This window comes from Cryptomeria japonica, chromosome 5 (assembly GCF_030272615.1).
Source record: "Cryptomeria japonica chromosome 5, Sugi_1.0, whole genome shotgun sequence".
Classification (NCBI taxonomy): domain Eukaryota; kingdom Viridiplantae; phylum Streptophyta; class Pinopsida; order Cupressales; family Cupressaceae; genus Cryptomeria; species Cryptomeria japonica.
In genome coordinates this window covers 199,539,314-199,566,767 of record NC_081409.1, presented here as the reverse complement: position 1 = coordinate 199,566,767, position 27,454 = coordinate 199,539,314, and the positions used below count along the sequence as shown (strand labels likewise).

Here is a 27,454-nt window from a genome sequence, read left to right as displayed (position 1 = left end):
TCCATATCTCTTGATAGAAGAAAAGATACATAGAAGATGACACAAACTTAATACACCCCTTCATTTTGTTGCTTACACCTTGCATCCTAGGTGACATGATATAGAATTTATGAAGACAAGGTCTCCATATAAAAACAAAGAGGTAATAAAGGGGTTTTAGGCTATTACAAAATAAATTTATGGTCAAAATGAGGATGCTTCAATTATCAAGAATTAATGGAATTAGTTTCCTTGTGGGCGAGGTAATTTTTCTTTTGTGGAAGAGTTAAAAGGCATGCATGCAAAGAAAGATCCTAAGAATGGTGATGGAACCACGAAAGTTAAAAACTACTATTGCAATAAAAAATCTCTCACAAGTAGCCACCTCTTCATCTTGTGAGAGGAATTGTAATACTTGTGATTTCATTCATTCACTAAAAAAGAGCCAGTTAGAATGGAAAGAGGTAAACAACATAATCTTCATTCATATCTCATTTCCTCTTCTCCATGATATACAAGGAGGGTGACAAAATGGGACCAAATTCTACTTGGTAGAGTAACAACACCCTTTGAAGATGAAGTGGTTGATGCAAATGGCCTCAATGATTTATCCCCAATTCTATTGCCTATAGAGGAATTTAAGCTTGAAAGTGGTGAATATCCAAAGATCATCAAAGATCATCGCAGCTAAGGACTTGAAAATTAACAACATAATTTATGCAAAAGTGGATTTTTTTTTTTTTTTTTGGTATGTAGATCAGCATTTTGATATGTAGTATGAACTCTTTAAGTATATATACCATAGTTTTAAGACTTGTGGACTCGCCATAGACTCGCGAGTCTATGGGGGCCACAAGTTCATCTGAAAGACTCACGAGTCTTTTAGATGGGACTTGTGCGACCCAAAAAAAACGTCATGCAAACTTTAAAAGTGAGTTTTTTGTTTTTTTTGCCTTCATTTGGCATAACTAAGGGAGTGAAATATCTCTTGAAGGGTTGTTTTTCATAGTGTTCCACGGGGATGCATCCCTCCCCCCCCCCCCTTTTGACTTTTTTGGGGGTTAAGGGGTAACCCTAATTGGACGTGGACCAATAGAAAAATAACACTCGACGCCTTTATAAAATAATAAAAGTATTTTTGGCCTCGCAAGGCGCTGCCCCTCGACCCCACGACAAGGAGCGCTGCCCCTTGACCCCGCAAGGGGCGATACCCCTTGAAAAATATATAGGTAAACTGGGCTGATGGAAGTAGAGAAAATTTAACCTCCGAATCTAATTAGGCTCCATATAACAACATAATTAGCATTGAAGAAATCTTGGTATTTAGATTTAGTATTTCAAATTTCCTTTAGTTTCATTTGAAATGTAATTCTTATACTATTATACTGTCATACATCTTTGCAAAACTAGTTTTTCAAGTACTATATGTATATGTATAACTATCTCAGCACCCCCCCCCCCCCCCCGCTGTCCCCAAACTTAGGCCCTTGGTCCCCACGTCCCCAACGTCGGTGGAACATTGGACTTTTTCTCTTTAGTTTGTTCATTGTTGTTTTTCACATTTGGAGTTAGACATATCATTATATGTAATTTTGTAAACATTTATAAACTTATGCTGCTATTATACATTTTAGAGTTGAAACTACGAGTTGAATGATGAAATTTCAAATATTGCGCGTTTGTAGATCATATGACATGTGTAATGTTTCAATTATGGCTCTTATGTTCTCTAAATGCATTAATTTCTTTATGTTTTTTTGTAAAACTACGGTTTTTTTTTTTTTGCCGAGTCTTTCGCGAGTCTGAGTCCGAGTCCGAATTTTTGATTTGCCGAGTCCGTGGCAAGTCCGAGTTTTAAAACTTTGATATATACCTTTTAAAAAAATAATAATAATAGTACCAGTACTAGTCTCCTAAACTGCAAGAAAAACGTAAGTTTTTAACTTCAAACATATACAATAAATTATTCTGTCTAGAGATCTCTTTTTGCGTAATAAAACTGCCAACAGTATGAACAAAAAGTATTATGAGGTTGGTTTGAGCCTTGAGAGAGTGTCTTGAGTACATAGAATAAAAAATATATTTTACATCATTGTTGACTTGTAGGCAGTAAATATGATTGAACTATACATTGAATGGCCTGGCATGTTTTTGATAAACTGATCCATGCAAATATGCATCCAAAAGAGCTTTGTAAAATACACTTCGAAAGGAAACAGTGAGTGCTTCTACAAGCAGATGTCAATGCACTCATACATGAATATGCATGAATCATAAAGAAATTGATTTGGAAAAAGTAGTACAGAATATCTATAGCATGAATCTTTTATAGGATAAACATTAAGACTATGGTTTTAAAAAGCTAAATAAGAAAAAATGATAATTATGTGGAATGACCTTTACCCAATCAGATTTAAGTTCTTCAAAGAAAGCCTCTGAAAAAGTTGAACAACTTTGAGGCTTCAATGACTTGAGCAGAGTTTCTTTATGGCTCTTATAAGATACAGGGTATGCGCGCTCAGTATGATGTATTTATGAAATTCACTCACTCAAACAACGTGACCGAGCCATGAGATATCAAAGAACTTCAATATAAGAAGACACTTTGATGACATATACCAGTATACAATAGGAAACCTTGAGCAAACCACCAATTATGGTATTAAAACCATGGTTTCCACACTAACGTATGAGGAACATAACTAGAGACAGAAATAGTTACCAATATGAATGACTAAAGATACGAGAAAAAGAATATTCTTTGGAAATGAAATGAATTTCCAGATAGCTTTGGCAGCACAAATATCTATATCAGTTTGATAGATACCTTGGCTAACGATCACAGAAACATTTTGAATGTATGTTTGCTTACGAGTCGAAGGCAAGTATAATTTCAAGCATATATTGTCAATCAGAAAGTCATAGTGCACTCTGATATAAGATGTATATCTTTTTCTGGGTATGGCCACAGTATAACATGTACAAACAAACACGTAGAGTAACACATGAACAAATTCTTAAAAAGATAGCGTAGAAATTACACCATGCACACACAAAGAGTAACACATGAACTAAATCTTAAATAAATAACCAAGAAATTAAGACATCACATATAAAATTTGAACAATTAATATTAGTAATCTGCACAGAGTCTGAATGTGCATACAAACTGAAGATAATAATGACAATATTCTAGGCACATTTAAGCCTGAGAAAGAATAAATAATTTCCAATTCAACACAGAATTACATGATAACTCTCACAAATCCAAATCCCGCTACCTTCCACCTTTGTTTGGTAAGTCTTTACCAGACAAAAATGTCTGAAACAAGACCAAGGATCTAGATGGTTGAGAAAATGGAACCATATGAGCTGCACCTCTTACTGTTGCAAAGGTCAATATCTTGCCATATGCTGTTGCCCAGCCAGCTACCTGTCGATCATAGACACAACTTTCAGGAAACGTGTCATCTTTTGGCACAGCAGTACCATAGGGTTACAAGAATTATATGTTGAAACAAACCATACCTGTCCATTCTGATACCATGCACCATACGGAACAGACACTGTCAAACTTAGTTCGTCTGCCAACTGGCGAACTAGTGATCGGGAACCCACTAAAGGTACAACAGAGTCTTGATCACCACTGAGGATAAGACAATTCAATCTTTTAATTGAGCATGATTGAACTGGAAATTTCAAGGTGTTGTTTTGCAGGAAGCAAGAAAAGTTATAAATCTGATATGATCAACCAAAGAAAAATATGATAAACTTATTACTAAAATGTACATTAACACATGTAAAATGGTTGGCATGAGTTTTCCAGAGTCCATTGTGTATGATTGCTTTTAGATTCAACCGTGTATATTTTTCAATCAACATTTCAGTGCACACAGTAATCCATCATCAAGAAGAGGAGAGTGATGGATTGAATTGCAGAAGCAACCAGCATCTTTTTCCTCTTGTCCTGCACTTCATTTTCCAGTCCTCATCTCACAATTCTTCCCCCCACCTCTTTTTAAGGTTACTTCTGCAATCCAATTGATCACTCTGCTCTTGCTAATGATGGATCATTGAGTATGATCCAGAACATTGATTGAAAAATATACAGTCAAATCCAAAAGTAATCATACGCACATGTGAAGTGACTTAAAATTACAAGTTCTAGAAGGTGAGAAGTCTGGAAAAGAACCAAAACAACATCTCCTGTACTATACTTGAATAAAGAATTAATTCGTCACAAGACAAGTCCATGTCAATGTACAACACATTAACATGGTTATGAAATAGTAAATTTGGAAACAGGGTTGCACTGGAATCACATCTATGGTCACTTAACCAAAAAGTAAATCCACTTATTTCCTATGCAAGTTTCACTCCTCAAAGCAAAATGAAGTCAGCATGGGAAAAGAAGGATGATGCCAGAATTTTTATTTGACTTACGTAACTTATACTCAGATGCAAATGCAATGCTGAACGAGTTGCATATTACAACCAACCCATTTGGTTGCCTCTCTAAAGATACAATAATTAAAACAGACAATAGCCTTATTTGTTCATGCTTACCTGAAAATCCAAACACGTACACCTTGTTGAATTATGCTCTTTAGTACTGGAAGAATGTTGATGTTCCCATCAAGAGAGTTGTAATTCAAGACACTGGTTCAACAACAAAGAGTAAGTTTATATGGAAAATTGTGTCTTCTATTTCATGTCTATTAAAGTATTTGGAAAGGACAAAAAAAGTGTTCGCACTATAACTAAGGGATCTGAGGAAAAACAATCTCCAGAATACAGTCGTGCCAAAAGCATCAATTTTGCAGGCTCAATTGTACAATGCATTGCAAAACTATGCTTCGTATGTTACATATTTTTTAATTCTGACCAGGTCATGCAAATAATGTCCCCTTTGGGGAACATAGAGAGCCAGAGATTTGTTAAAATTACTGACATTTTTAACAGCCGTTATCCCTTCAGAAATAAAGATATCCATAAGCATAACCAATAGTTGAATTTGCATATGCCTGAATATTACATTATTTTGCCTGCCATTTTTAGACCAATTCCTCTGTTGATTAGGGAGTATATTTCTAAACTGTAGTATACTGAAGAGGCACTCGCTGCATTGTAACCAACATTAGTTATCTAGAATCATATACTGTCAATCATCCTACCATAGGTGACATAAACGGGCAGTCTAAAAATATTGATTTTATTATACCAGTGGTTACAGCCATTTCTTCTATTGAATGTTTGAAAAGGGATTTAGTTAAAAAATTGTGTGAAAAAAAGCCTCATTTTGATTAGTATACAAATTAAATTAAATGTTACATACAAAATACTTGTGGAATAATGGTGCAAATTTTAAGGAACTTGAAATTAGCAGGCAGCCATGCATTGTCTCAGAAATTAAAGTGAACTTTGCATGTCAAGAATACTTTCTATGGACTGGAGAAGGAACATGAGCTTTACACATTGAATAAAATATTTTTTCTATGGACTGGAGAAGGAACATGAGCTTTACACATTGTTATAATTATTTTTTCTATGGACTGGATAAGGAACATGAGCTTTACACATTGAATAAAATATTTCCTGTATGCCTAAGCATCCTGCATACCTAATAATACTGTAATAGTTATGATGAGCTAGAAAAGTGTAAAGTTAAACCATATCCCACCTTGTCAGCAAAGAGGAATTTTGATAAGTATGCACCACAGTTGTCAAATATCCAAATAATTAAAATAGAGAAACGCAGATGGAAATAAATGATACCAGCTCTAGACCATCCATGATGTATTTTATTTTTGTAAGGAACCTTAGTAAATACATCATGCTTTTTTATTAGTCTTTTTTCTAATTGCTTATGATTTGCAACATATGGACAGGTGCTTGAGCTACTCTACAACAGTAAAACTGTCAACTTCGAGTCTCCTGATAGCTCATTTAATGAAAAAGCAAAAGATTTATTTTTATCCTACTCAATTTTTTAAAATTTTCACTCAAGCTTCAATCAAAACATCATTTTCCCCTTATACACTTCATTTTCCCCTTTACCTTCTATTAAATTCAATAAATACACTACTTTCCTAATTTCTAAATGTCACAACAACATTACCATATGTAAAAATCACTGGCTATAATAAACACGTAAACTATCTGTAAAATGGCTTCAAATGTGAACTTTGACCTCATAAAATTTCTTTTAACTGCCCTCGCAACCATTTCTACAGACATTGTTTTCCTACTTCAAAAGTTCAGGAGAAGTCCATGAGACTAAAAAAAGAAAGGTACAATCTTACCTGAAACCCTACAATGAACAAACAAGAGCCAAAATGATCAAAGGTGAATTCCAATCAGCAGCTAAGATATTTCCAATGCAGCTAACCCCGATTTAACAAATATTTTCAAGTGTTTACAGATTTTGAAAGTTGGCAGTACACAAAAGTTTGACTTCATCTTAACAACAAATCAGAGTCCAGGAAAAAATTCCAACGGTGAAACATTAAAGTTTATCTGAAAATCTCAGCTACAAAATATTGACACATACAAAGATTAATGATATCAGGCTTCCACAATCCATAGCAAATTAATGTAGTTATTTTTGGATTCGATTGTGTAAAGAATTTTTTCCATCAACGTTTCAGATGTGATCTGAAACGTTGATGCAAAAAATTCTTTACACAATTGAATCCAGAAATAACTACATTAACGTACAAAGATTCTAAAGAAAAATGTCAACTATTTATCTATTGCCCAAAACAACAATGGAGAATTTTTTTTTCCTAGCAACAACACAATTTGTTAACTGCAAAGTCAACAGAACAATAGAGACTAGTTCAGGAAGCAATAGACTCACCTACTGCACATACTCCATCCATATGGTAATTTAGTCCTGTTAGCATGTAGTGCATGTTGAACCTCTGGCAAGTTGAAATAAAAGCGTCTTTCATAAGTCATACAAACATCAACCCCAAGACTCATTTTGGTCACCTATTACATAACATATATAATAAAACAGTTATCATTTTTGAAATGTCAACCTTAATTGTCATTTCATCAGTTGAGTAATTCAAAACAGCAATTACTTCTTCTAACTTATATTTGGAAAAGACAATCAAGAAATAAGAAGAGCGATAACATGAAAAAAAATGGAACCTTTCTTTTCAATCGAAGTTCTTGTTCAACAATGGATGGATAACAAACATCGAGTATGACATCATACTGATTGACATAGTCACCAAGCTCCTGATTTCCTTGTTCCATTGCCACAGTACACTCTTGAGATACATTATGGGCGTCATCACTCATAACATAATCATCAAAGTTACAGTGGTCCATTATAGCACTATTGGTCTCTTCAGAAATTAGTCCATGTGACCATAAATATTCCCAACTTGCTGCTGCATCTACATCAAGCTTAAGAAGTGGATTTCCAATCTGCAAGATGAAATATGCTCAAAGAAACTTAAAAATGAAAAATGTAAATTAATTCAGAATTCTATTAACAAGTAAGAAATTGAAAACCTCTAGCCATTTTATTGTACTCTAGAACATGCTCTAGAAGACAGTCTGCTAATTGCGGTATATAAATTCTATTAACAAGTAAGAAATTGAAAACCTCTAGCCAAGCTTTTTAGTATTAAATTTTCACTTACAGCAATTCCCTTGATGTGAAATTGAAAACCTCTAGCCATTTTATTGTACTCTAGAAGACGGTCTGCTAATTGCGGTATATAATGCCCTATTTAGCAATTACACTCTATTAGACATAATCGATTGCAATCTAAATTCATATTATGTAAACAAATGACCATTAGAAAAGCTATACCATTAAGTGGCAAAGTAGAACCATACAAAATATTTTCAAAACCCCACATGCCTAACCTGCATAACTTTCTCCTGTAAGGAAAAAATCTCTGGATCTGTATTCAGGGAATTTGTCAAACCATTTCAGAAGAAAAATCTGCATATCCACAGCTGTATCTAACAACTATTAGATCACATAAGATCATATAGCAGTTCCAAATTTTATTAAAATCAGGTTAGACAGGAAAATGATCCAAAATAAGTTTATGGTAGTATCCCTCAACTCTCTAGTTCATTACTTTCAAGCTTCAATCACTAGTGTCATCAATATCAACTAGAAGACGTCCATAAAAAGAAGAATAGATATGGTCAATAGACACAATTGCTCACCAGTTGAAGCATCTCCACATGTATAATCTGAACTGGAGTTTGAATATGACCAACCAACACCAGCAGGAGACTCAACAAAAAGGAGGTTGGATACTGGAAGCACAGATCAAGTTCCACAATGTAGCAGCATAAATTAGTCAAAGGAATGAAATTCGTTGACGAAAATCATATCCCAAAAAGACAGTATACAATTACTGATTTAATTATCACAACAGTAGAATGCACGTGAGAAAGACAAAAGAAGAAATTAAAACATCACCATAAACAAAGACAAAGAAAAAAAATGGGATTAAATTATTAACATTTTAGTGTTAAGCTACTGTTAAAGTGCTGTTATTGTTAATGCTGTCTGTGTGCTATTAGTGTAAAGGACCAGCACCCTTGTTTTTGCTGCTGTTTAATATCAAAAACATTTCAGTGTAAAGTAGGAAACATGCATTTCCCACTAAGATAAGAAATCATTCATAATGTCATCCACAATAGCATTTTGTTTTATTTATTTATCTGTTCCAAGATTCCAACTGTGAATAAATAGATCATAAAACCTTTATTCCATGATTTAGGATTTTTTATCAACCCTCTGCCATCTCCTCTTGGGTAAAAGGGACCAAGCTCTGTAAAAGCACCACCTCCAATTGAAGAACATCCTGGGCCTGCACAAACGTGTTAATATGTCAGAAAATTATCCAGGCTATTCATGCATAAGAAGAAGAAATCACTAGAGCTTTATAAGTTTATACAATTATGGCACACATTATTATTCAATATCAAATTGCTAAGATACATCTCGAGGCAAGTAAAACTCCAATACAACTGAATGACAAAATCAATCCAAAAAACTTCAACTATCTCTAATACAACTACTTTGACCTTGACATTAACCAGCTCTCAATTCTTTTCCAATTCTTAAGTTATTCCTACTAGAGCAAAAAACTAACAAAATAAACTACTTCTCACAAATCACAGTATAACAACTGAGAAATAAATAGTGAAAAACTAAATTACCAACTGCTGAACTGCAGCATCCAAAGATGTTGCAATTTGCTGTGAAATTAAACACAAAACCATACATCCTGAAGGATTTTGCTAGAACTCAGTAGCCCAAAATTTTGGCTTGGACTCAAGACTCAGCTAAAACTTGGTATAACCAAAAAAGTAATGTATAAATGCATAAAATACATCTCATTACATGCAACATATTGTTAAACGTAATAACTGGATTTGAAAAAAAGAAAATATCACTTCTAGATTAAAATGTAATACAATGCATATCATAGATGATTGATCATCATCACTGAAAATTACAAATCCATAAAATATTTTATAAATTTCTCTTTCAAATAAAATTCCTCATTTGCTGTGGCCTCAACCTAGATAGTAAACAATCCTCATCAAATACAAACTTATCCTCAAATATGAATTATATCATCATCAAATGCAGCCCATCCTAAAGATTCCACTTTTTATGATTGCTCTTTTCTCATGTCCTCCTTTTTGAAACTATTAATAATATTAAATAACTAAATTTAAGTTGTTGAAAAAGTGTTGGTGTGAATAGGGATATTACCTAACTAGTTCTACTATTAGGTCCCATTCAGATCTCATCAGTTAAGCTTACTTAGGGTACACACAGGGGGCTTTCTAGAAATATCTAGGAGTCATGTGATGTTGATTTATCTTATCACTTGATATCACATATCATAAAGATTAAGACATTTGTCATGATCTTATGTTATCCTATGTCTCACCTTGGCCTATATAACCAAGGGTTTCTCATTCATTGTAAATTCATTCTATTTGCAATCTTTGATAGTAATACAATTTATTCTTGTCATATTGATCTTCTAAGTATTTTGTGCTTTCCATTAGGCCTCTAGATCTTGGGTGGCTATCTCCATAGCCAAATCTGACATGGTATCGGAGCAAATTAAGTGTCTTTAAATAGACTTTTGGGAGATCTAGAATGTTGATCTTGTATATTCTTGAAACGTTGAGTATGCTCTTCTCTTGTATCCTAGGAAGATTTAAAGAATTAGAAAGGTGTGTGTTGGGTGAATATTTTGTCACCAGCGTACTAATGACAAAACATAGAATTCACACAACGCTATGCTAAGAAATTAATCTCTCCTCTCATCAAGGGGAGTTTCCCTATGAAATTTCTCCTCTAATTAACAAGAAATTAAATTTGTGGGTTGGTGTTGGGCATATAACTCTTTTTTTTCAGAGTTTATGTATTCTCCCTTCGCCTAGTTACAATTTCTCTACCTCTTCAGATACTTAAAGAAAAGAACTATTAGTCTAATAAACTACACAAAGAGTTACTATTAAGCAACACAAAGTCTCCTTTATGGTAACACTAATTCACACTGATCGTTACAAATTAAACAATTAGAAACTTATCTAAAAGCTCAAAGTCTTTAAGTATAGATTTCTAATCCATTGAACTACAAATAACCGTAGCAATACAAAGCTTACTACAAGTCATTTAATTTATCAGTAGAATTCTCAAGTATGCTAAGAGCACAAAGTCTATTGGCAAGATTTGAGAGTTCTTTAACCACGTAGCAATATCTTAAAGATCAAAGAAGTAAAGGTAATATGTATTCAATGGACATAGGAACATTAAATAATATAAACAACTTTCTTGATACAACACAAAGTTTGCAATCAACAAAACTGTTTTCTTTATTTGTTTGATTGAATTTTCACCACAAAAGCCCAAAGTCTTAATTGGGATAAAAATCTAGCAGAGTTTTGCTAAGCGTGAAAAAGACCCATATTTACAAATGAGGGTCCTCCTTATATAGGAAAATGTTGGAGAAAAATGTGGGCACAATTGACTAATCCAACTGCACAGTCCCACTTGACTACAACTTCAGCAGAAAGAAAATATGCAGCTGCGAGAAAACTTGCAACATCTAACAATGCAACTACATGAAAAGAAAGTGTCAAAAAGGGGACACTTAAATCATCTTTCTCCTCCTCGTTGGATTTCTGAAGTTCTTCAAACCGAGCTAAATCAACTTGCATCTTAGCTTTGTTAAGTGCCATATCAGCAATCTCATCAGCGCATCTCCTTTTCTCTGTCGATTTGCTTGGAGAGGGCTCGGACATTTCAACATGGATCATTAGTGTTTTGAAAATGATCACCATCAGATGAGCAAATTTCATCAATCGGAACAAGAAACAGGAGTCAGAAATGACTTAGGAAACAAAATGAGAAAAACTTGCAGGTTGGACTTTAAAGTCCGAACTGCAAGTTCAAACAACATCATACGCAGGTCGGACTTTAAAGTCCGATCTGCAAGGGAAAAACTTGACAAGCAACTACATGTTGAACTTTAAAGTCCGATCTGCAACCTGGGAAGGAAACTCAAAATTCACACATCAGACTTTAAACTCCGATGTGCAAGGAAAATCAATCAAAGATTGCATATCGGACTTTAAAGTCCGATATGCGACTTCATTCTTGCTAAACTGCACATCACATCGAACTTTAAAGTCCGATGTGCAAGGGAAAAGTCCCTACAGGTCGGACTTTAAAGTCCGCTCTGCAGGAAAAGAACTGCCTCCAGGTCGAACTTTAAAGTCCGATCTGCAGGAAAAGAACCAAAACATTGCACATCGGACTTTAAAGTCCGATGTGCAATTCTAACAAAGAAAAACCCTACAGGTCGGACTTTAAAGTCCGATCTGCAGAGAAGATTGTCAAAACATTGCACATCGGACTTTAAAGTTCGATGTGCAATTCTATCTAAGAAACACCCTGCAGGTCGGACTTTAAAGTCCGACTTGCAGGCAAAACTGCAAAATCTAAAAAAAACTTAAAAACGAGAAAAACAAAAGACGAAAAACAAAAGAGGCTAACCGACGGAGTCAATCAACCTTTCCCGGAGGACGTGAGGTACGAAATGGACCAATTTCGTAGGGTTGCCTCACGATTTTAGCCACACTGAAATCGAGGACAACAGTGTGATAGAAATACCAGATTTGTATTGCAGGTGCATTTTGGGAGCGTTTTGGATTACATCTGAGCTTACCATTGTATCCAAAATTCTCGAGGAAGTCAAATTTACATTTTGTTTCGACTCGATTGGATATTAGAATCCAAATTTGCAAAGACTTGAAATTGAAGGTGGTTGCCAAACCTAGAAGGCAGCTGCCACTTCGGGGCTTTTTCGTCGGAACAGACCCCACAATCATGCTCAAAAGGCCCAAAAGCATATAGATCAATTGTCAAATCATTGATTTTAGACAGTCATTTTTGGGGCAAAAAAAAATTGTAGGCAAGACATACAGCCCAACCTGTGTAGGAGTACAATTTTTTTTAATTTCAAATTCTTTTTATTTCTGCCAATTTTTTATTAGAAAAAAAAATAAATAAATAAAAAAAGAAATTCAAGATAGTTTTTCTAAAATAAAAAAGAAAACTCTTATTTTAGCCTGCTACCTATGCAGACCGCAGGGTACGATTGTACTCGCATACCATCAACCAATTAGCTCACAAAATGGGACGCAACTTAATTTTTTTCTTTCCACCAGCTGATAGTCCATGCCAACTTGCACCAATACCCGCTAGAGAATATTCCTTCATTCCTAGCACCAGCAAAAGAATATTTCATGAGCATATTTGAGATTTTTCTTGGCACAATATTCCTTCAAAATATTCTAGAAGGAGAATATTCCTTGTTGGCATCATACAGATGTCAGCATATGCTTAAAAAAATTTGCCCCTTCACCATTTGAGTTTTTGACTTTGCAATTCAACTTCAAAGGCTCGTAACTCAAGCTCACAACCTCCTTTTTAAAGCAATTTTGTTTTATTTGGGTTAATTTTGTGCTCTATGCAGTGGTACAGTTGGTTTTTTATTTCGAAACAATTTTTTTAGAAAATCCAATTTGTCACAAGTGTTGTTCAACTATTCCCATTTTTGGAACTTTTTAGGTGCAATTTGTTTTAAAATGCATAATTTCTTGTGTACTTCACATTGGTGCTATCAATTTATAACCATTATGAACAAAAAATTGTACCTCCAGCATATAGCCTTATTTGGTAAATTTTGGCAATTGTAAGCACATAAAATATGAAGTGCAAATCATTTTGTCGGGGGGATGGGGAGGAGTGGTGGGCAGTTCTTTGATCGAGTGATCTGGGGGAGCTATATTGTGTGATTGTGCTTTGAGTTCTCTCTTGTGCTGTCCAATTTTAGCATGGGTCATCCTAAGTTTCCTCTTCTAACTCCACATAACTATGCAACATGGAAAATAGATGCATGGAGTAAACTACTAGAAAAATGATTAATTCACAATATTGATTGTATTGTCCCCTTTGTAAGAGACCTTAGTTTTTCCCTAGATACGATCTTTAACCAACAGGAAGAGGGTTAGAGGGGAAGTACCTTTATCTCTTTAGAAAATAAGAACTGCAAAACAAAGTTAGGAAACATTCTACAAATCATGCTACACAAATAAGTAATCATAACAACTATAACCAAGTAAAGAAATGATTATGTATAAAATAAAGAGAGAATGAAGAAAGCACAGATTTGACAATATTTTGCAATATTGACAACTTTTGAATTTTGACAACATTTTGCACTCCTCACAATCTCGCCCTTAATTTTCAATCTTGACACCTCAATCATAGTCCCCAGACTTGAAAATTGAATTCTTGTCTAGATCACATGCTAAGGATGAACTTTGAGCATAATTCCCAAATTGACAAGACAAAAACGCCCCTTACAAACAAAGGCTAAGACTATGAAACTATTGCCAAGCTAAGCAACTAAGCAAAAACAATAAGCTAGGAAGCAAAAAAGTGGGGTTCTCCATTTGCAATGGGCCGATGTGTGAAATGTCGCAAGAATTGCCCCTGGACTTCCTTCAAAAAGAGGAATTGAACATTCTATTAAACTAGAAGAACAAGAAAAATCAGTTCTTACTACTCCCTATCGCCATCCTCACAAAAGTAAAGAAAAATTTGAAAAGACCATAAATAATTGTAAGAGATGGAGCATATCAACCCAATCTCTAGTCCCTTTGCCTTATCCGATGTACTTTCAAAAAAGAAAGATGACACAATGAGGATGTGCATCATTTATAGAGCATTAAATAAAAAATAATAAAAAACCGATACCCCATTCCCCAAATGGATGAGCTAATTGACAAACTCCATGGAGGAGTCAGTTTCTCTAAAATTGACCTAAGATCAAGGTATCACCAAATTAGACTAAGGTGGGGAAGATATACCCAAAAAATAGCCTTTACGTGCCACTATGGTCATTTTGAATTTTTTGTCCTACCCTTTGGGCAAACAAATGCCCCAATCATTATTCAGTCCTGCATGAACCATATCTTTAGGGGGCAACTAAGGAAATTCCTATTGGTCTTCTTCGATGACATCCTAATTTATAGTAAAACCTAGGAGGAACACCTAAGATGTGGATGAAGTACCAAAAATATTTGAGCAACATTCCTTATTTGCCAAATTATCCAAATGTGAATTTGGGATGGAGGAAATATTATACTTAGGGCATAAAATCAATGCTCGAGTAGTTAGTGTGGATGAAGAAAAGATTGAGGCTATAAGAAGTTAGCCAAGGCCGAGAACTTTAACACATCTTAGAGGGTTCTTGGGACTTTGCAGCTATTATCGAAGATTTGTCAAGGGTTTCTCAAAATTAACTGCCACCCCAACTGATTTAACCAAGAAAGGAGCATTTACCTGGAATGAATAAGCACAAGCAGCTTTTAAAAGACTCAAAGAAGTAATGAGTTCTTGTCCGGTTTTAGAAATAGCAGATTATTCCTCGCCTTTTAAATTATATTGTGATGCTTCAAGAGAAGGCATTGGGGCAGTATTAATGCAAAACAAACCCCCAATAGCCTTCGAGAGTAGAAAACTCAAAGAAATACAAAGAACATATTTTGTCTAAAACAAAAAAATGCTAGAAACAAAATTCAAATAATACCTAATTTGTGGGAGATTTATAGTGAAGACCAACCATAACAATCTAAGGTTTTCCCTAAACCAAAAGGACTTAAATGATAGGCAACAAAAATGGGTGAGCAAGTTACAAGCCTATGATTTTGACATGGAGTACATGAAGGGCAAAACCAATGTTGTAGCCAATGCCCTATCACAAAGGCCCCACCTTGGCTCCATGACAACAACATCCACGAAATGGAGAACATCTATACTTACAAAATATCCTAAGCATGTATTCTCAAGTGACATAATGGAAGGAAAGGTACAAGATGAAAGGTACCAAGTTATTGATGACCTCATTCTTTACAAAGATAGGATATACATCACACTAGGGTCAAGGGTAATGAAGGAAATTTTGAAAACCAACCATGACAATCCATCATCTGCACATCAAGGATATTACAAGACTTACAAACAAATCAAGGCAAGGTTCTCATGGAAAGACCTCAAAGGAGATGTATTAAAACATGTTAGGGAGTGTATTGTGTGCCAAAGAAATAAAGAACATGCATACCTATTGATGTGTTTTTTATGCACATGCGAACACAGAATAAAATACCTAAAGGTACCTTATCCTCTCTTGAATAAAGTCTCTGAATGCTGAAGATGTCGCGAAAAGGATCAATCGGGATGACTTCAAGGTTCTTTGCTGTAGGATCTCTACGTGTGGATAAGCTCTCTGTGGTATGATGTGATTTGCTGGAATCACAAGGGGACTTACACTTGATGACCTGAACGTCTAATTTGAGGGAATCACAAGTCCTACCGGTTTAGATTTGAAAAAAAAGGAGAAAGGACAAGGGCGAAGAAAGGATCTAATTCTAATACTAAGAATGTAGGAGCAATGAATGATCTTTGATGAAATTCTAACTAAGTCTTGTTTTGACATCCCAAGACCATCTCCACAAGGTTAGTGCGATCTTCAAAGGAAAGCTTTATGATTTTCAGATCATCACTACAGGCATAGACACCATCAGGCTGATGCATATCAATGAAGAAGCGACAATTGAAGTTAAGCTTAAGCTGAATGATTCCAATTGACTACACAAGGCAAGTCTGCAATCAACAAATTGCTAGTAGTATGGATATACGAATTTCACCATCAATCAAACATATTTCTTCCACTCATCTAATAACATGAAATCAAATATGAGAAGTATAGAGACCATGCAAATTGTTGAATCGACCCATAAATTTCACCATTTCTTCAATGAAGTTTTACAAGTCTTTTACAACAACATCTTGGCAACAATCTTTGCCTTCTCTCTCTATTCTACTCTAATTGCTATTCTATCAACTGACTATCCACTATTAGCTAACTATTCCTCTTCTACCTACTCTCTACCTTCTATTCTCCTTTACAAATGAAGAGTCGGGGCTTATATAGTGCCCATAATACAATTCAATGGCTAAGATCAGTTTGAGATCAATGGCCAAGATTCAATAATGAAAACCCTAATTAGGGTTTGTTACAACCATTACATAGCATTTAGTGCTTGACCAATGATAAAATTACATCTTTAGGACACATGTCTTCTCTGGAAAATTCGACCACTAGATGGCTGGGGTAGGTACATAGAAGTTTGTGCCACCTCCCATGAGTTAGGTACATGGAATCTGGACGTGCTGAGGTGGACCAATCCGACTGGAGGAGTGATGACTAGGATGCCAACTCGTCTGACACTTGGTTGATGCCAATTTGATGTTGCTGAGAAGCTAGCTTTAATTAACTCTTCTGAAACTATCTGCTTCTTCAACGAACCCTTGCTCTGGCTTCTTTTGTCTTTGATGTGCAGGATGATGATGTACCTCGCCTTAGAATGCTGGATTGGAAGAGGTCGCCCTTATCCTTGCTCGATCTTCTTGGAGGAGACCGTCCTTGATCTGGCTTGATTTCCTTTGATGAGAGTCTGCCAAGTAATAGATCTTCCGACTCCGGGCCGCCATTTGATGCCTACACAAAAAATTCCAAAATTAGTCTTTAAGCATTATATCTTAAAATGTAGAAATTAAGACTCTCCAAAGAGAAAATTTAAGATATTGATTAGGAAATTTCATGATAAATCTAGAATTCTTCATTTCCTAATTAACGAATCAACACTTAGACTTTTTTTTAAAAAGTGCTCAAAAATCAAATCTTGAACAAGGATATTAAGACAATTTCGCCATACCTCCTCTTGAGTACTCAAAAACTTTGACCTTGAAAAAATGATGAAAGAAGGTTGGATTTTGGTAAATAAGGTTTAGATTATAGTCCTCCCTTGGATGAATTACGCCTCCATTAGTCTTCAAAAGAGCTACCAAAATTTCGCCTTCAATCTTCTGGATTTCGCTCCTCAAATTGCTCCTCATTTTCGCACTTAAGGCAATGATTGAATGATTTCAAATGTGAAACAAAACCCCTCCAATATATAGAGCGCTCACCTTCTTTCCTCCAAGGCCGACTTGGCAAAAGGGATAAAAAAATAAATAAAAACTCTTTAAAAGGGTGGCCGACTTGCCTATAAAGGCAAAATAATGCCCTTGAGCGCTCACTAACAAATTTTATTTCAAAAAATTAATTTTAGATGCCTCTAAGGTAAAATTTCGATTTTTTCAAGGCTTAAAATTAATTTATTAAATGCAAAATACCTTTAAATTAATGCAAATTTAAATTTAATTTTCCACACGCCTCAAATTTAGCAAATTTTGGCGATCTAGTGCAAATTGGGAAATATCCATGTCCAAACAAGGCTTAAGGATGCTTCATGATGATTTCACCCTGGACCCTCTCCAAGGGTCAGGAGCGATTTTCCAATTTTACCCTTGAATATTTCACATCTTGACTCCAAAATCTCCTGGAGGGTAAATTCATATCCAGTTAAGGTGTTGCACTTCAAATTTTGACATTTTGCATGAGGAAATTAGGTGGAAATGTAGATTTCGCCTTGGACCCTCTCTAAGGGTCAGGAGCGATTTTTGCAAATTGGGCTTAATTCTCCATTATTTTTCATTAAAACTTTATTCACCACTAGGCAATGTCCTTGCTTTAACCACTCCATTCAAATTTGCTTTGTTGTTGTTAGGAAAAATGAGAATTTTCATCATTTTCGCTCTAGACCCTCTCTAAGGGTCAGGAGCGATTTTTCATTTTGTGACCAAAATCATCAAGTTTCAAAGGCAAAACATTATTCATCATGCTTTTGGAGGTCTCTTCGCCTTAGCCTAACCTTGCCTTAGCACAACTTTGAAGACAACATGCATTTTCTGTGATTTTCGCCCTGGACCCTCAACAAGGGTCAGGAGCGACTTTTTGGTTTTAGGCATATTTCTTCATCTTTTGGACTCCAAATTGCCTCCAAGGCATAAAACATCACATCCTCTTCCTATCCACACAAGATTTTGTCTCAATTCCATAAACAAAGGAGAGAATCATGAAAATTCACTATGGACCCTCTCTGAGGGTCAGGAGTGATTTTTATAATTGCCTTTAAAATCCTCACTTTCAACGATCCTTTTTCACTTCAAGGCAATTTAAACATTATTTCAAACCCCTGCCTAGCCTCAGCTTATCTCAAACTTGGATGAAAAGGTCATATATTAGGTTTTTCGCCCTGGGCCCTCTCTGAGGGTCAGGAGCGATTTTCCATTTTTGGCTTGATTGCCTCTTTTGTTGATCATCCAAATTATATTCAACGGGCAAAACATGATTTCCTTCATCCCTTCCAATCATAAAAATCACTTTGACTTTGCAAGAACAATGCATATTTGAAAATTTCGCTCTAGGCCTTCAGAGAAGGTCAGGAGCGATTTTTGCAGTTGTGACAAAAATACTTCACTTTTCATCTTGAAACTCTTTGCTAAGGAAGATTTCATCTTGTTTCATGCTATGAATAAAAATTCATGTCCAAGAAAGGTCCAAAAATGTGCATATAAAGAATTTCACTCTGGACCCTCAGCAAGGGTCAGGAGCGAATTTCACAATCTAGGCTAAACCGCTCAATTTTCAAGTTTCAAACCACTTCACAGGGCGAGGTAAGATCATTTTCAAGGCCAGGAACAAGGTTTCAAATTCAAGCGAGTTGGCATATGATGTCTACAATGAATTTTGCTTTGGACCCTCAGCAAGGGTCAGGAGCGAAATTCCCAATCTTGGCCAAAATTCATCATTTTCTTCAAGGTTTTCAATCAATCCCAAAGTCCAAACAAAATGCTTTGCAAATCAAAATTTGGTCAAATAAGGCAAGGAATGAGTCCTAGATTGATTTTCGCCCTGGACCCTTTGGAAGGGTCAGGAGCGAAATTTGACTTTTTGAACTCTCCATCAGGATAATTTTTATGGAATATAACATTTAAGTATAAGTTATACTTTAAGTTATATTCCATATATACTTTCAGGATGTTTGAGAGTGGTTTCAGACCTCCAAGAGTTATATTGCAAAATCCAGTTTTTGGAGGTTTTTCAGTTTCCAAACTTAGCCAAATTTCAGGATCAGGACATCACTCCAGTAGGACCTGCTATCCAAGTGATCCCCTTGGCGACACTCAAAATGCAAAGGCTAACAGACAAAACCCTAAAAGACCTAGAAAACAAACCCTCGAAAGCAAAAAGCAAGGGTCCCCATTTGCAATGGGGCGATGTGTGAATACGTCACAACAATACCCAACAGGTCTACTTCAAATCTTGCCCATACCCAATCAGAAATTGGAGAGCATATCTATGGACTTCATAACAAGACTACCTAAGGTATAGAGCAAAGACTGCATCTATGTGGTGGTAGATCGCTTAACTAAATATGCAAACTTCATGGCCATATCAATAGATTTTAGAGCCCATCAAGTGGTCGGAATCTTCATTAAAGAAGTTTTCAGATTGCATGGCCTACCCTGCAACATTGTGAGTGATCGAGACAATAGTTTCCTTAGTCTATTTTGGTAGGAACTATTCAAATCAGTCGGAATAGAATAAATTCCCAGCACTAGTTATCATACACAAACCGATGGGCAAATAGAGATTGTTAACAAATGGTTGGAAGGGTATTTAAGGAACTATGTCACCGATCAACAAAATGCATGGATTAAATGACTACATTTGGGAGAGTATTGCTACAACACCACCCACCATATGTCTATAGGGATGAGTCCCTTCCAAGCATTATATCGATACATAGCAACATCCTTTGAAGATTTGATTCGTTCAAAGAGCCGCGTGCCAAGAGCTAGGGATTTTATATAACAAGATATGGATGTCATGAATGCACTCAAGGACAACCTCCACCAAGCACAAAACCAGCAAAAAACATATGCAGATAGGAGTACCAAACAGACATTTGAGATTTGAGATTTGGTCTTTTTGAGGTTGCAACCATATTAATAGTCATTACTCAAAGTCAATGGGGCTGAAAAACTTAAACCCTGATTTTATGGACCATGCAAAATATTGGGGAAGATAGGAGAAGTGGCCTATGAGTTGGAGATTCCCATAAATAGCCAGATTGACAATGTGTTTCACGTGTCTCGCCTCAAAAGGGTGTTGGGACATGTTACCTCAAGCTCAAAATTGCCACCACTAGATGATGAAGGCAATGTGATCTTGGAATCAGAGACCATCCTTAATGTGCGAGAACAAAGACTAAGAAACAAAGCTATTGAGGAGTACCTAGTCAAATAGAAAGGATCTACCTATTGAAGTTGCAACTTGGGAGGGAGTTGAGATATTCAATCATCCAAATCTAAAGCTGCTTAAGGACGAGCAATCATGGGAAGGGTGGACTGTCATGCACCTGATTGACATCCATTTACCTATAAAGAAATTGTCTTACAAAGTAAGACTTCACAATTTCATGGACAATAAAAACAATCATTTGTTAACAACAACCGAACTTTTGCAAATTGAAGGCAATAAGATTTAATTGTTTGATCGACCCTTTCTCATTTAGCAATAGCGGGTCCCTCTATAACAAGATCATTAGTTAGGAGAAACAATCGAATATTAAAGGTATGAAACAGCATGAAGAGTCATGCAATTTGCAAGGAAGGGACACCGCAACTCCAGCAAACATGTCTTGATGGAAGGCCACCAATCTCCACCCCGATGGAGGGATATAAGGAGAACACACCCAGCAGTCAAAGAGGCATTGAAGAAAGGCAGATCAGATTGAATAATAATAATTAAATATACAGTACTTTGACATACTTGTGGTTCTTAGTAAGAGTTTTTTATACATAACATGATGAATATTGTCGATGATTAATAATATGTTGTTTATGACTGTTCATATTATATATGTATAGAATACATGTCATACATAGAAATCACTATATATTCTGCTCAATTATTAAGATCAGCCCTGATAGGGGCATTGAAGAATTACAAGGAGGGGAAACAGCATTGGGGTGCTCTTCTAGGTATGCCACCTCATGTAGTAGACCAAGGAGTCCCGTGAGGCCAAGGGGGTACAAGGGATATTGCCTTTGGGCTTAGAAGGGATGGACTTCTGGTGCACCCTATTGTGAATACACCTCAACCCTCTGTCATGGTGGATTGATACACTAAAGAGCCCAATTATAGGAAGTGGGAGATGGATGGCATGATGAAGGGGAACAATTATAGGACACCTCACTAGGTACACCACCTCATATGGATGGCACAAGCCACATGAGGCAAAGAGGGATGGTATATCCACTCTTGGACCTAGGGTAGAGGATCTTTGTGACACCCTATCGAGTCACCTTACCCTAGATTTCCAATGGTTGAGTTTCCTTAGATAGATTAAGATATCTTATGATTAATTTTTTGTTTCTAATATATGCTTTAAATTATTCCTAATTATGAAGATCTATTTTATAAATGGTTTCTAACTTGTTTGTAGGGTCTCAATCTAGTGAATGATATCTCTAACCCTACTCTTGTTTCGCTTGAAAATTGTGATTTAGGGAGAAACTAGGGCATTCGCAAATAGAAGACATTACACATATGAGCTTCAAGTTTCAATATTAATGAAAATTATAATCATAAATTTCATCTACAACTAAAGCTCAAGAAAGTTTGCTGTTGTTGTGCGGGTGTTACTAAAGTAGATGGCGTAGCTTCAATATCCTCAATAGGAGTCTAAAAAAGTGCCTCATCCATAGTGATAAGATCAAGCTATGTGTAAGAAATGTGTCCCTAGTAGCTAACCAAGCTCGCTATCTGTCTTCCCATATGCTGCCACATTCAACTGCCATTCAACTACCTCCCTCTCCCAATCAGCTAACTCTCATCAATTAACTATGGATCTCACATCAACATCTTTAGGCTCAACAATCCCATCTAAATATGGATCAATGTCATTAGAGTCAAGTGCTTCATGTGAACCTTACACTTGTACCTTCTTTTCATGCAACCGAAGGTTGTACCAAACATAGACAAGGTCATTCAAGCGCTTTTAGGCTTCTTTGTGTGAATGGCCTAAAAAATAGTCTAGTTGAACTCACAACCAAAAGCACTACTATGCTTGGCTAAAATGCGGATGGCAAATTTTTGAAGATTAGGCATTGTGGCACGATACCCACCCCAAATCTACAAGGATAACAATTGCAAGTTATAACAAAATTTTATTCAGCTTAACAATTAAAATAAATATTAAAAGAAAATTCAACACATTTTTTTACCTAGCTATAGAATGGCTCTCCTACGAATGTAAAAGGTTTATAAAAAACATTCGCTAGTCTCTACCTTGAAAATTATTCCTACTTCCAACATCCTCTCAATTTCTTCTTGTACTTTGGCGGCATAATTCTTATTCATTCTATAAGATCTTTTTCTCACTAATTGTGCACTTGGTACAAGAGGAATTTTGTGCACGCATAGTTATGATGGTATACCCTTAAGATCCTTGTACATCCAAGCAAAAGTGTCTCTATTCTCCATGAATATTTTGAATGTTGCTTCCTTCAACACTATATCCCAATCGTCACCGACCATGATCACTCTTGGGCTATCTTCGTCACCCAAGTTTACCTTCTTCACACTCGACTCCTCTTAATTATCTTGTCTCTTTCAAAATGATGAGCCAAGGTATCATCCAACCTTGCTACTCCCTCATAGTATTCTTCATACTCTAGAGGAAATGTATGACTTGTTGTACCTTGGTCCACTTCAATTTCCCCAATTTGTAGCATGTTGCATTCAAGGTGAAAAACTTCATAATCTTCCATCTGCCAGTGAAATAATCCGTTCAAGGAATCATCTCATCTTCAGAGCAATTCTCAAGATCGAGCAGCCCCTCATCATTTGATTCCATGTATTTTATTTCCTCATCCATCCAAGATTCTCCATCTTATGACTCTAACTCAGATGATGCTAACTCTTCACTCACTACCTAATTCCCCAAGTCAATGACATACTCCTATTGCTCTTGATCAAGAGCATGTTCTATTTCCAGTTGTGGTCCACCTTTGCAGCAATTAGCCATCCCCTCTCGAGCAGTGCGTTGTACGCCTTCTTCTAAAATAGAATGACTACAAAGTCCAAGAGGAATTGTTGTGTCCCGATCATCACCTTTTGTTCCATCAAAGTTCCCAATGGTCTAATACGATGCTGGTCAGCACCGACCAATTGGACTGTCGGTGGCCAAAGGGTAGGTTTTTCAAGGCATTTCCAAGTGTCTTCAGGCAGCACGTTTGTAGAAGTTAATGATCAACCACGAGAACCAAGAATCATCTGCTAGTAAAACATCTATTACACAAAAGAGATCAAGCAAAGATAATATGCTCTATAACAACCAGAGAATTTTGTATTATTGCACAAAACAATATTGGAGATACAATTACAATGAATTAATGAATCCTTGTAAAGGATGAATCAAAACCTATGTGATGTCCCCTTCCAAACCGTAAAAACCAAACTAACAAACAGTATGCTGTGATAAAGCTCCTTGTATTATCTTTATGAATGACGTGAATAAGGATAGTGAATAAGACTATGGTATATGATAGTGACTACATGGTATCTAATATATGATAGCGACTACAAGATGATGCAGCAATAATCTGAGTTACACAGCAAAAATACATAGCCAAAGTCTTTATAATTCTGAACTATTTGATTACCAAGTTGATTCAGCTTATCAAGCCATCATTAGATATGAAAGTTCGACTGCAGCATCTATACTAAAACTCATGGAGGTCGTGTTGGACCTGATAGAGTGCCGGGATAATTAACTATAGACACAGCAATATATACCAAGAAGACACAACAATTATTAATGGAGTGGTCTTACTAACCAACTCAATGAATATTAACCTTGTTATGAGAAGACGGAAATTGAATAATCAAAACACCATCGGTTATGCTTAACCGTTACTATGCACATAATCAAATTGATATGGAGGGTATGATTAAGATAACAAAAATTACAATTATTAATAGACAAGAAACATGTCTCTTGAGACACCTTTTCACATTGTATATTAAGGCAATCCCGATAATTTCCAAAGGAAGAGATTTGATTATTCTATCGGACTCCAGCAGAACTCAGAAAACAAATATTAATTCAGCAGCATTTATAATTATCTTGCGATGTAGAAGTAGATCATAAAGGAAGGAATACAATTTATATGTACTGCGGTTCTATTGAGAGAATTTCATTTGTTAAACAAAGTGATTATTAAGAAGCGATTACATGAAAACACACAGATTTGTTAATGCAATGTCACCATTACATGCAATGGTGTGGTTTCATTTAAGCAAGGTGTAATTAAGAAACGATTCAAATAAGCATACTTATTCTAAGTGGTGCAATGCATTAAAAAGGTAAGAATTATTTGATTGAAGATAATAAGAAGGGATACAATCTGCATTAATATTAGTTAAGATGCAATGAATCAAAATCAACCATTCACATAATAGAAAGTCATGGTAATGAATGCATGCAATTCTTATAAGAGTTAAATTTTCTTGTAGTAGATTTCCGGATAAGATCGTGTGCGATTTTTTATATCAACGTTTCGGATCACACTCCGTGATCCATCATCAGGATGCATGAGAGCACAAGAAGAAAGAAAGAAACGTTGATCTAAAAACTCGCACACGACCTTATCCGGAAATCTACTACAAGAAATTCTATGGATTGTGGAAATATTATATCACTAAGAGTTAAATTGTTAATACACTCTTTTTGAAGTGATGCTATTCATAATAATTAACAATACAATTCCTTAGGGGTATGAGTGATGTTAAGGTAATGCTCTAAGCAAAGATTACCAAGGAAGTAGTTTGTTTGGACAAGAAATTAATATGTTAATAAATTTAAGTTAACAACAAAAAGGTGTGAAAAAGGTAGAGGCATATCACTTATGAAAAGTTGTACCTTTCAAAGTAAAATGAAAGATACATATATAGAGATTAAATATGAATAAGGGGGTACGAAATATATATCACATATACACCAAGGCAGATATATATAGAACGATTATAACAGATTTAAAAAGGAGTACATACGAAGAATTTATAGCAAACTATTGAGAGAAGATGTGATCATGTTGTAGCAGAACTTTGATGAGATTTATAGTAGTTTCAAAAGGGATATAAAGAACTTCATTATGAAGAGAATTGTGCGGCAGACTGATAGTCATAGCATTTGAAGATCAAGTTGATAGGGAAAACTATAGCCTAAGTTGAGAAAAATCTATTTTATTATGACTTCAATCTGGAAGCTCAGTTGAGCAACAACAATATACAACATTGAGGCATATGTTTCAAGTATACGAATTAAGATAAGTTCTATCCTCTATATTATTCTTAAAGTTTTAAGTTAAATATCATAATTAAATATTTTAAGAATTGATAAAATTATATTTGTAAATAATTTACTATTCTCACTTTAAGTCGGGAATGTTGTCTCAAGATTAAATTGAGGTGTATCCGAATTAGGGACATTACACTCTAGGTGCAAACCCTAATGCTAAAATTAGGAGAACTAAAGCAATGCAAAGTAGGAGCTAAATTAAGCTCAACTACAGCTAGAAATAATACTAGAAAAGAAAACTCTAGATAACAAAAAGCACCTAAGTTTAGCTTAAGTGAAAAAGCAATTAAAGGACCTAATTAATAAATAAATAATTAATTGTCCTAATTACTCCAGCATAACTCCCAAGCCTCCATCAACAATGGTGTTCATCAAGTTCTTCCCCATTATTTCCATCTCGATGACAGCCAACTTTCTTCAAATGCTCAACGTTACCAACATGGGATCACTAACTTGTTTGTCTTTGGGTTGTGGTTCCACTATCAAGCCTTCTTGTCACTTGCCTTCAATATCATCAACAAAGTTGTCACTGACTATGTTGGTGATTGCTACTCTCAATTGCGGCATAGTCGATAGGAGGTCTATCACTTTTACAAGTATTGTTCTCTACAACATCCGATGTACTGTGTTCTTCTTTGACTCCGACCGCAATGAGGTAGTTGCCACTTCATTAGAGGTTCTTCTCTCGTTCGCCACTACCTGTTCTGCATTGGCTTTGGCCTCTCGAAATCTTTCTTTCTCTATAAGAGGACTTGGATACATTGCCTTCATTATTGTAATCTAGTGATTGCTAGAACCTCCTCATTCAGATCCTCCATTGCCAACATATTGATTACCTTCCTGCTTCAAGCAATCAATGTCTTTGTGATTGCCCAATCCACACGACTTGCACAACATTCGTAAATTGTTTTGACTGTTTTGACATTCTCGAGCAAAGTGACCCCAATCATTTCACTTTTGACACTACATCATTGGTCTTCCTTTAGTTTCGTATTGTATTCTACTTCTCGGACCACTATTGTTATTGTTGTACTAGTTATTGTTTCATCACCTTTGCAATATCCATTAGGCGATGCATTGGAACTGTTTTTTGATTTTGGAGGTCTTGTCGGTGGGGTTGATTGTTTCCCCCAAGTAAAGATCACTTGTGTGCTTCTTGTTCCTAGATTGTATAGACAATCCTTGATGGAATACCCCAATACCTGACAAATGTTGCAAAATAGTTTCTTTGGATAATTTGTTTTTCTATGACCTACTTTGCAATTGATGCACCATAGTTCTTTGATGATTTTAGAACTTTCCTTTTGAGCATTTAGTTCCTTCATCGTACACATTATGCCTTCTCGTAGGGTTTGGATAGTCTTTGATTCTTCATTGCTGATATCCTCTTGTCATCGTCTGTCTTTCTTTTTCCCCAAGAGGAAGTTTTGGATTCACTTGCAATGTCCATTGCCTAATTATAATCATCATCATATAATGACAGAGGTACCACTTTCATTTTATTGCACAGCAAGGGAAT

The 27,454-nt window shown here is 35.6% G+C and overlaps 1 protein-coding gene across 1 annotated transcript in view; it reads right to left on the bottom strand.

Annotated features, from left to right (window-relative positions):
• Positions 1-3,090: 3,090 nt before the first annotated feature.
• Positions 3,091-27,454, bottom strand: part of LOC131072836 (serine carboxypeptidase-like 42) — a 39,382-nt gene continuing 15,018 nt past the window's right edge. Inside the window, exons 2-10 of the mRNA XM_058009117.2 lie at positions 8,724-8,831; positions 8,179-8,271; positions 7,867-7,959; positions 7,638-7,723; positions 7,138-7,419; positions 6,839-6,972; positions 4,546-4,638; positions 3,508-3,625; positions 3,091-3,412 (exon numbers count right to left, since the gene is read on the bottom strand). Coding sequence (XP_057865100.2) covers positions 3,257-3,412; positions 3,508-3,625; positions 4,546-4,638; positions 6,839-6,972; positions 7,138-7,419; positions 7,638-7,723; positions 7,867-7,959; positions 8,179-8,271; positions 8,724-8,831 — 1,163 coding nt within the window. The 3' untranslated portion in view covers positions 3,091-3,256. The remainder of the gene's footprint in view (positions 3,413-3,507; positions 3,626-4,545; positions 4,639-6,838; positions 6,973-7,137; positions 7,420-7,637; positions 7,724-7,866; positions 7,960-8,178; positions 8,272-8,723; positions 8,832-27,454) is intronic.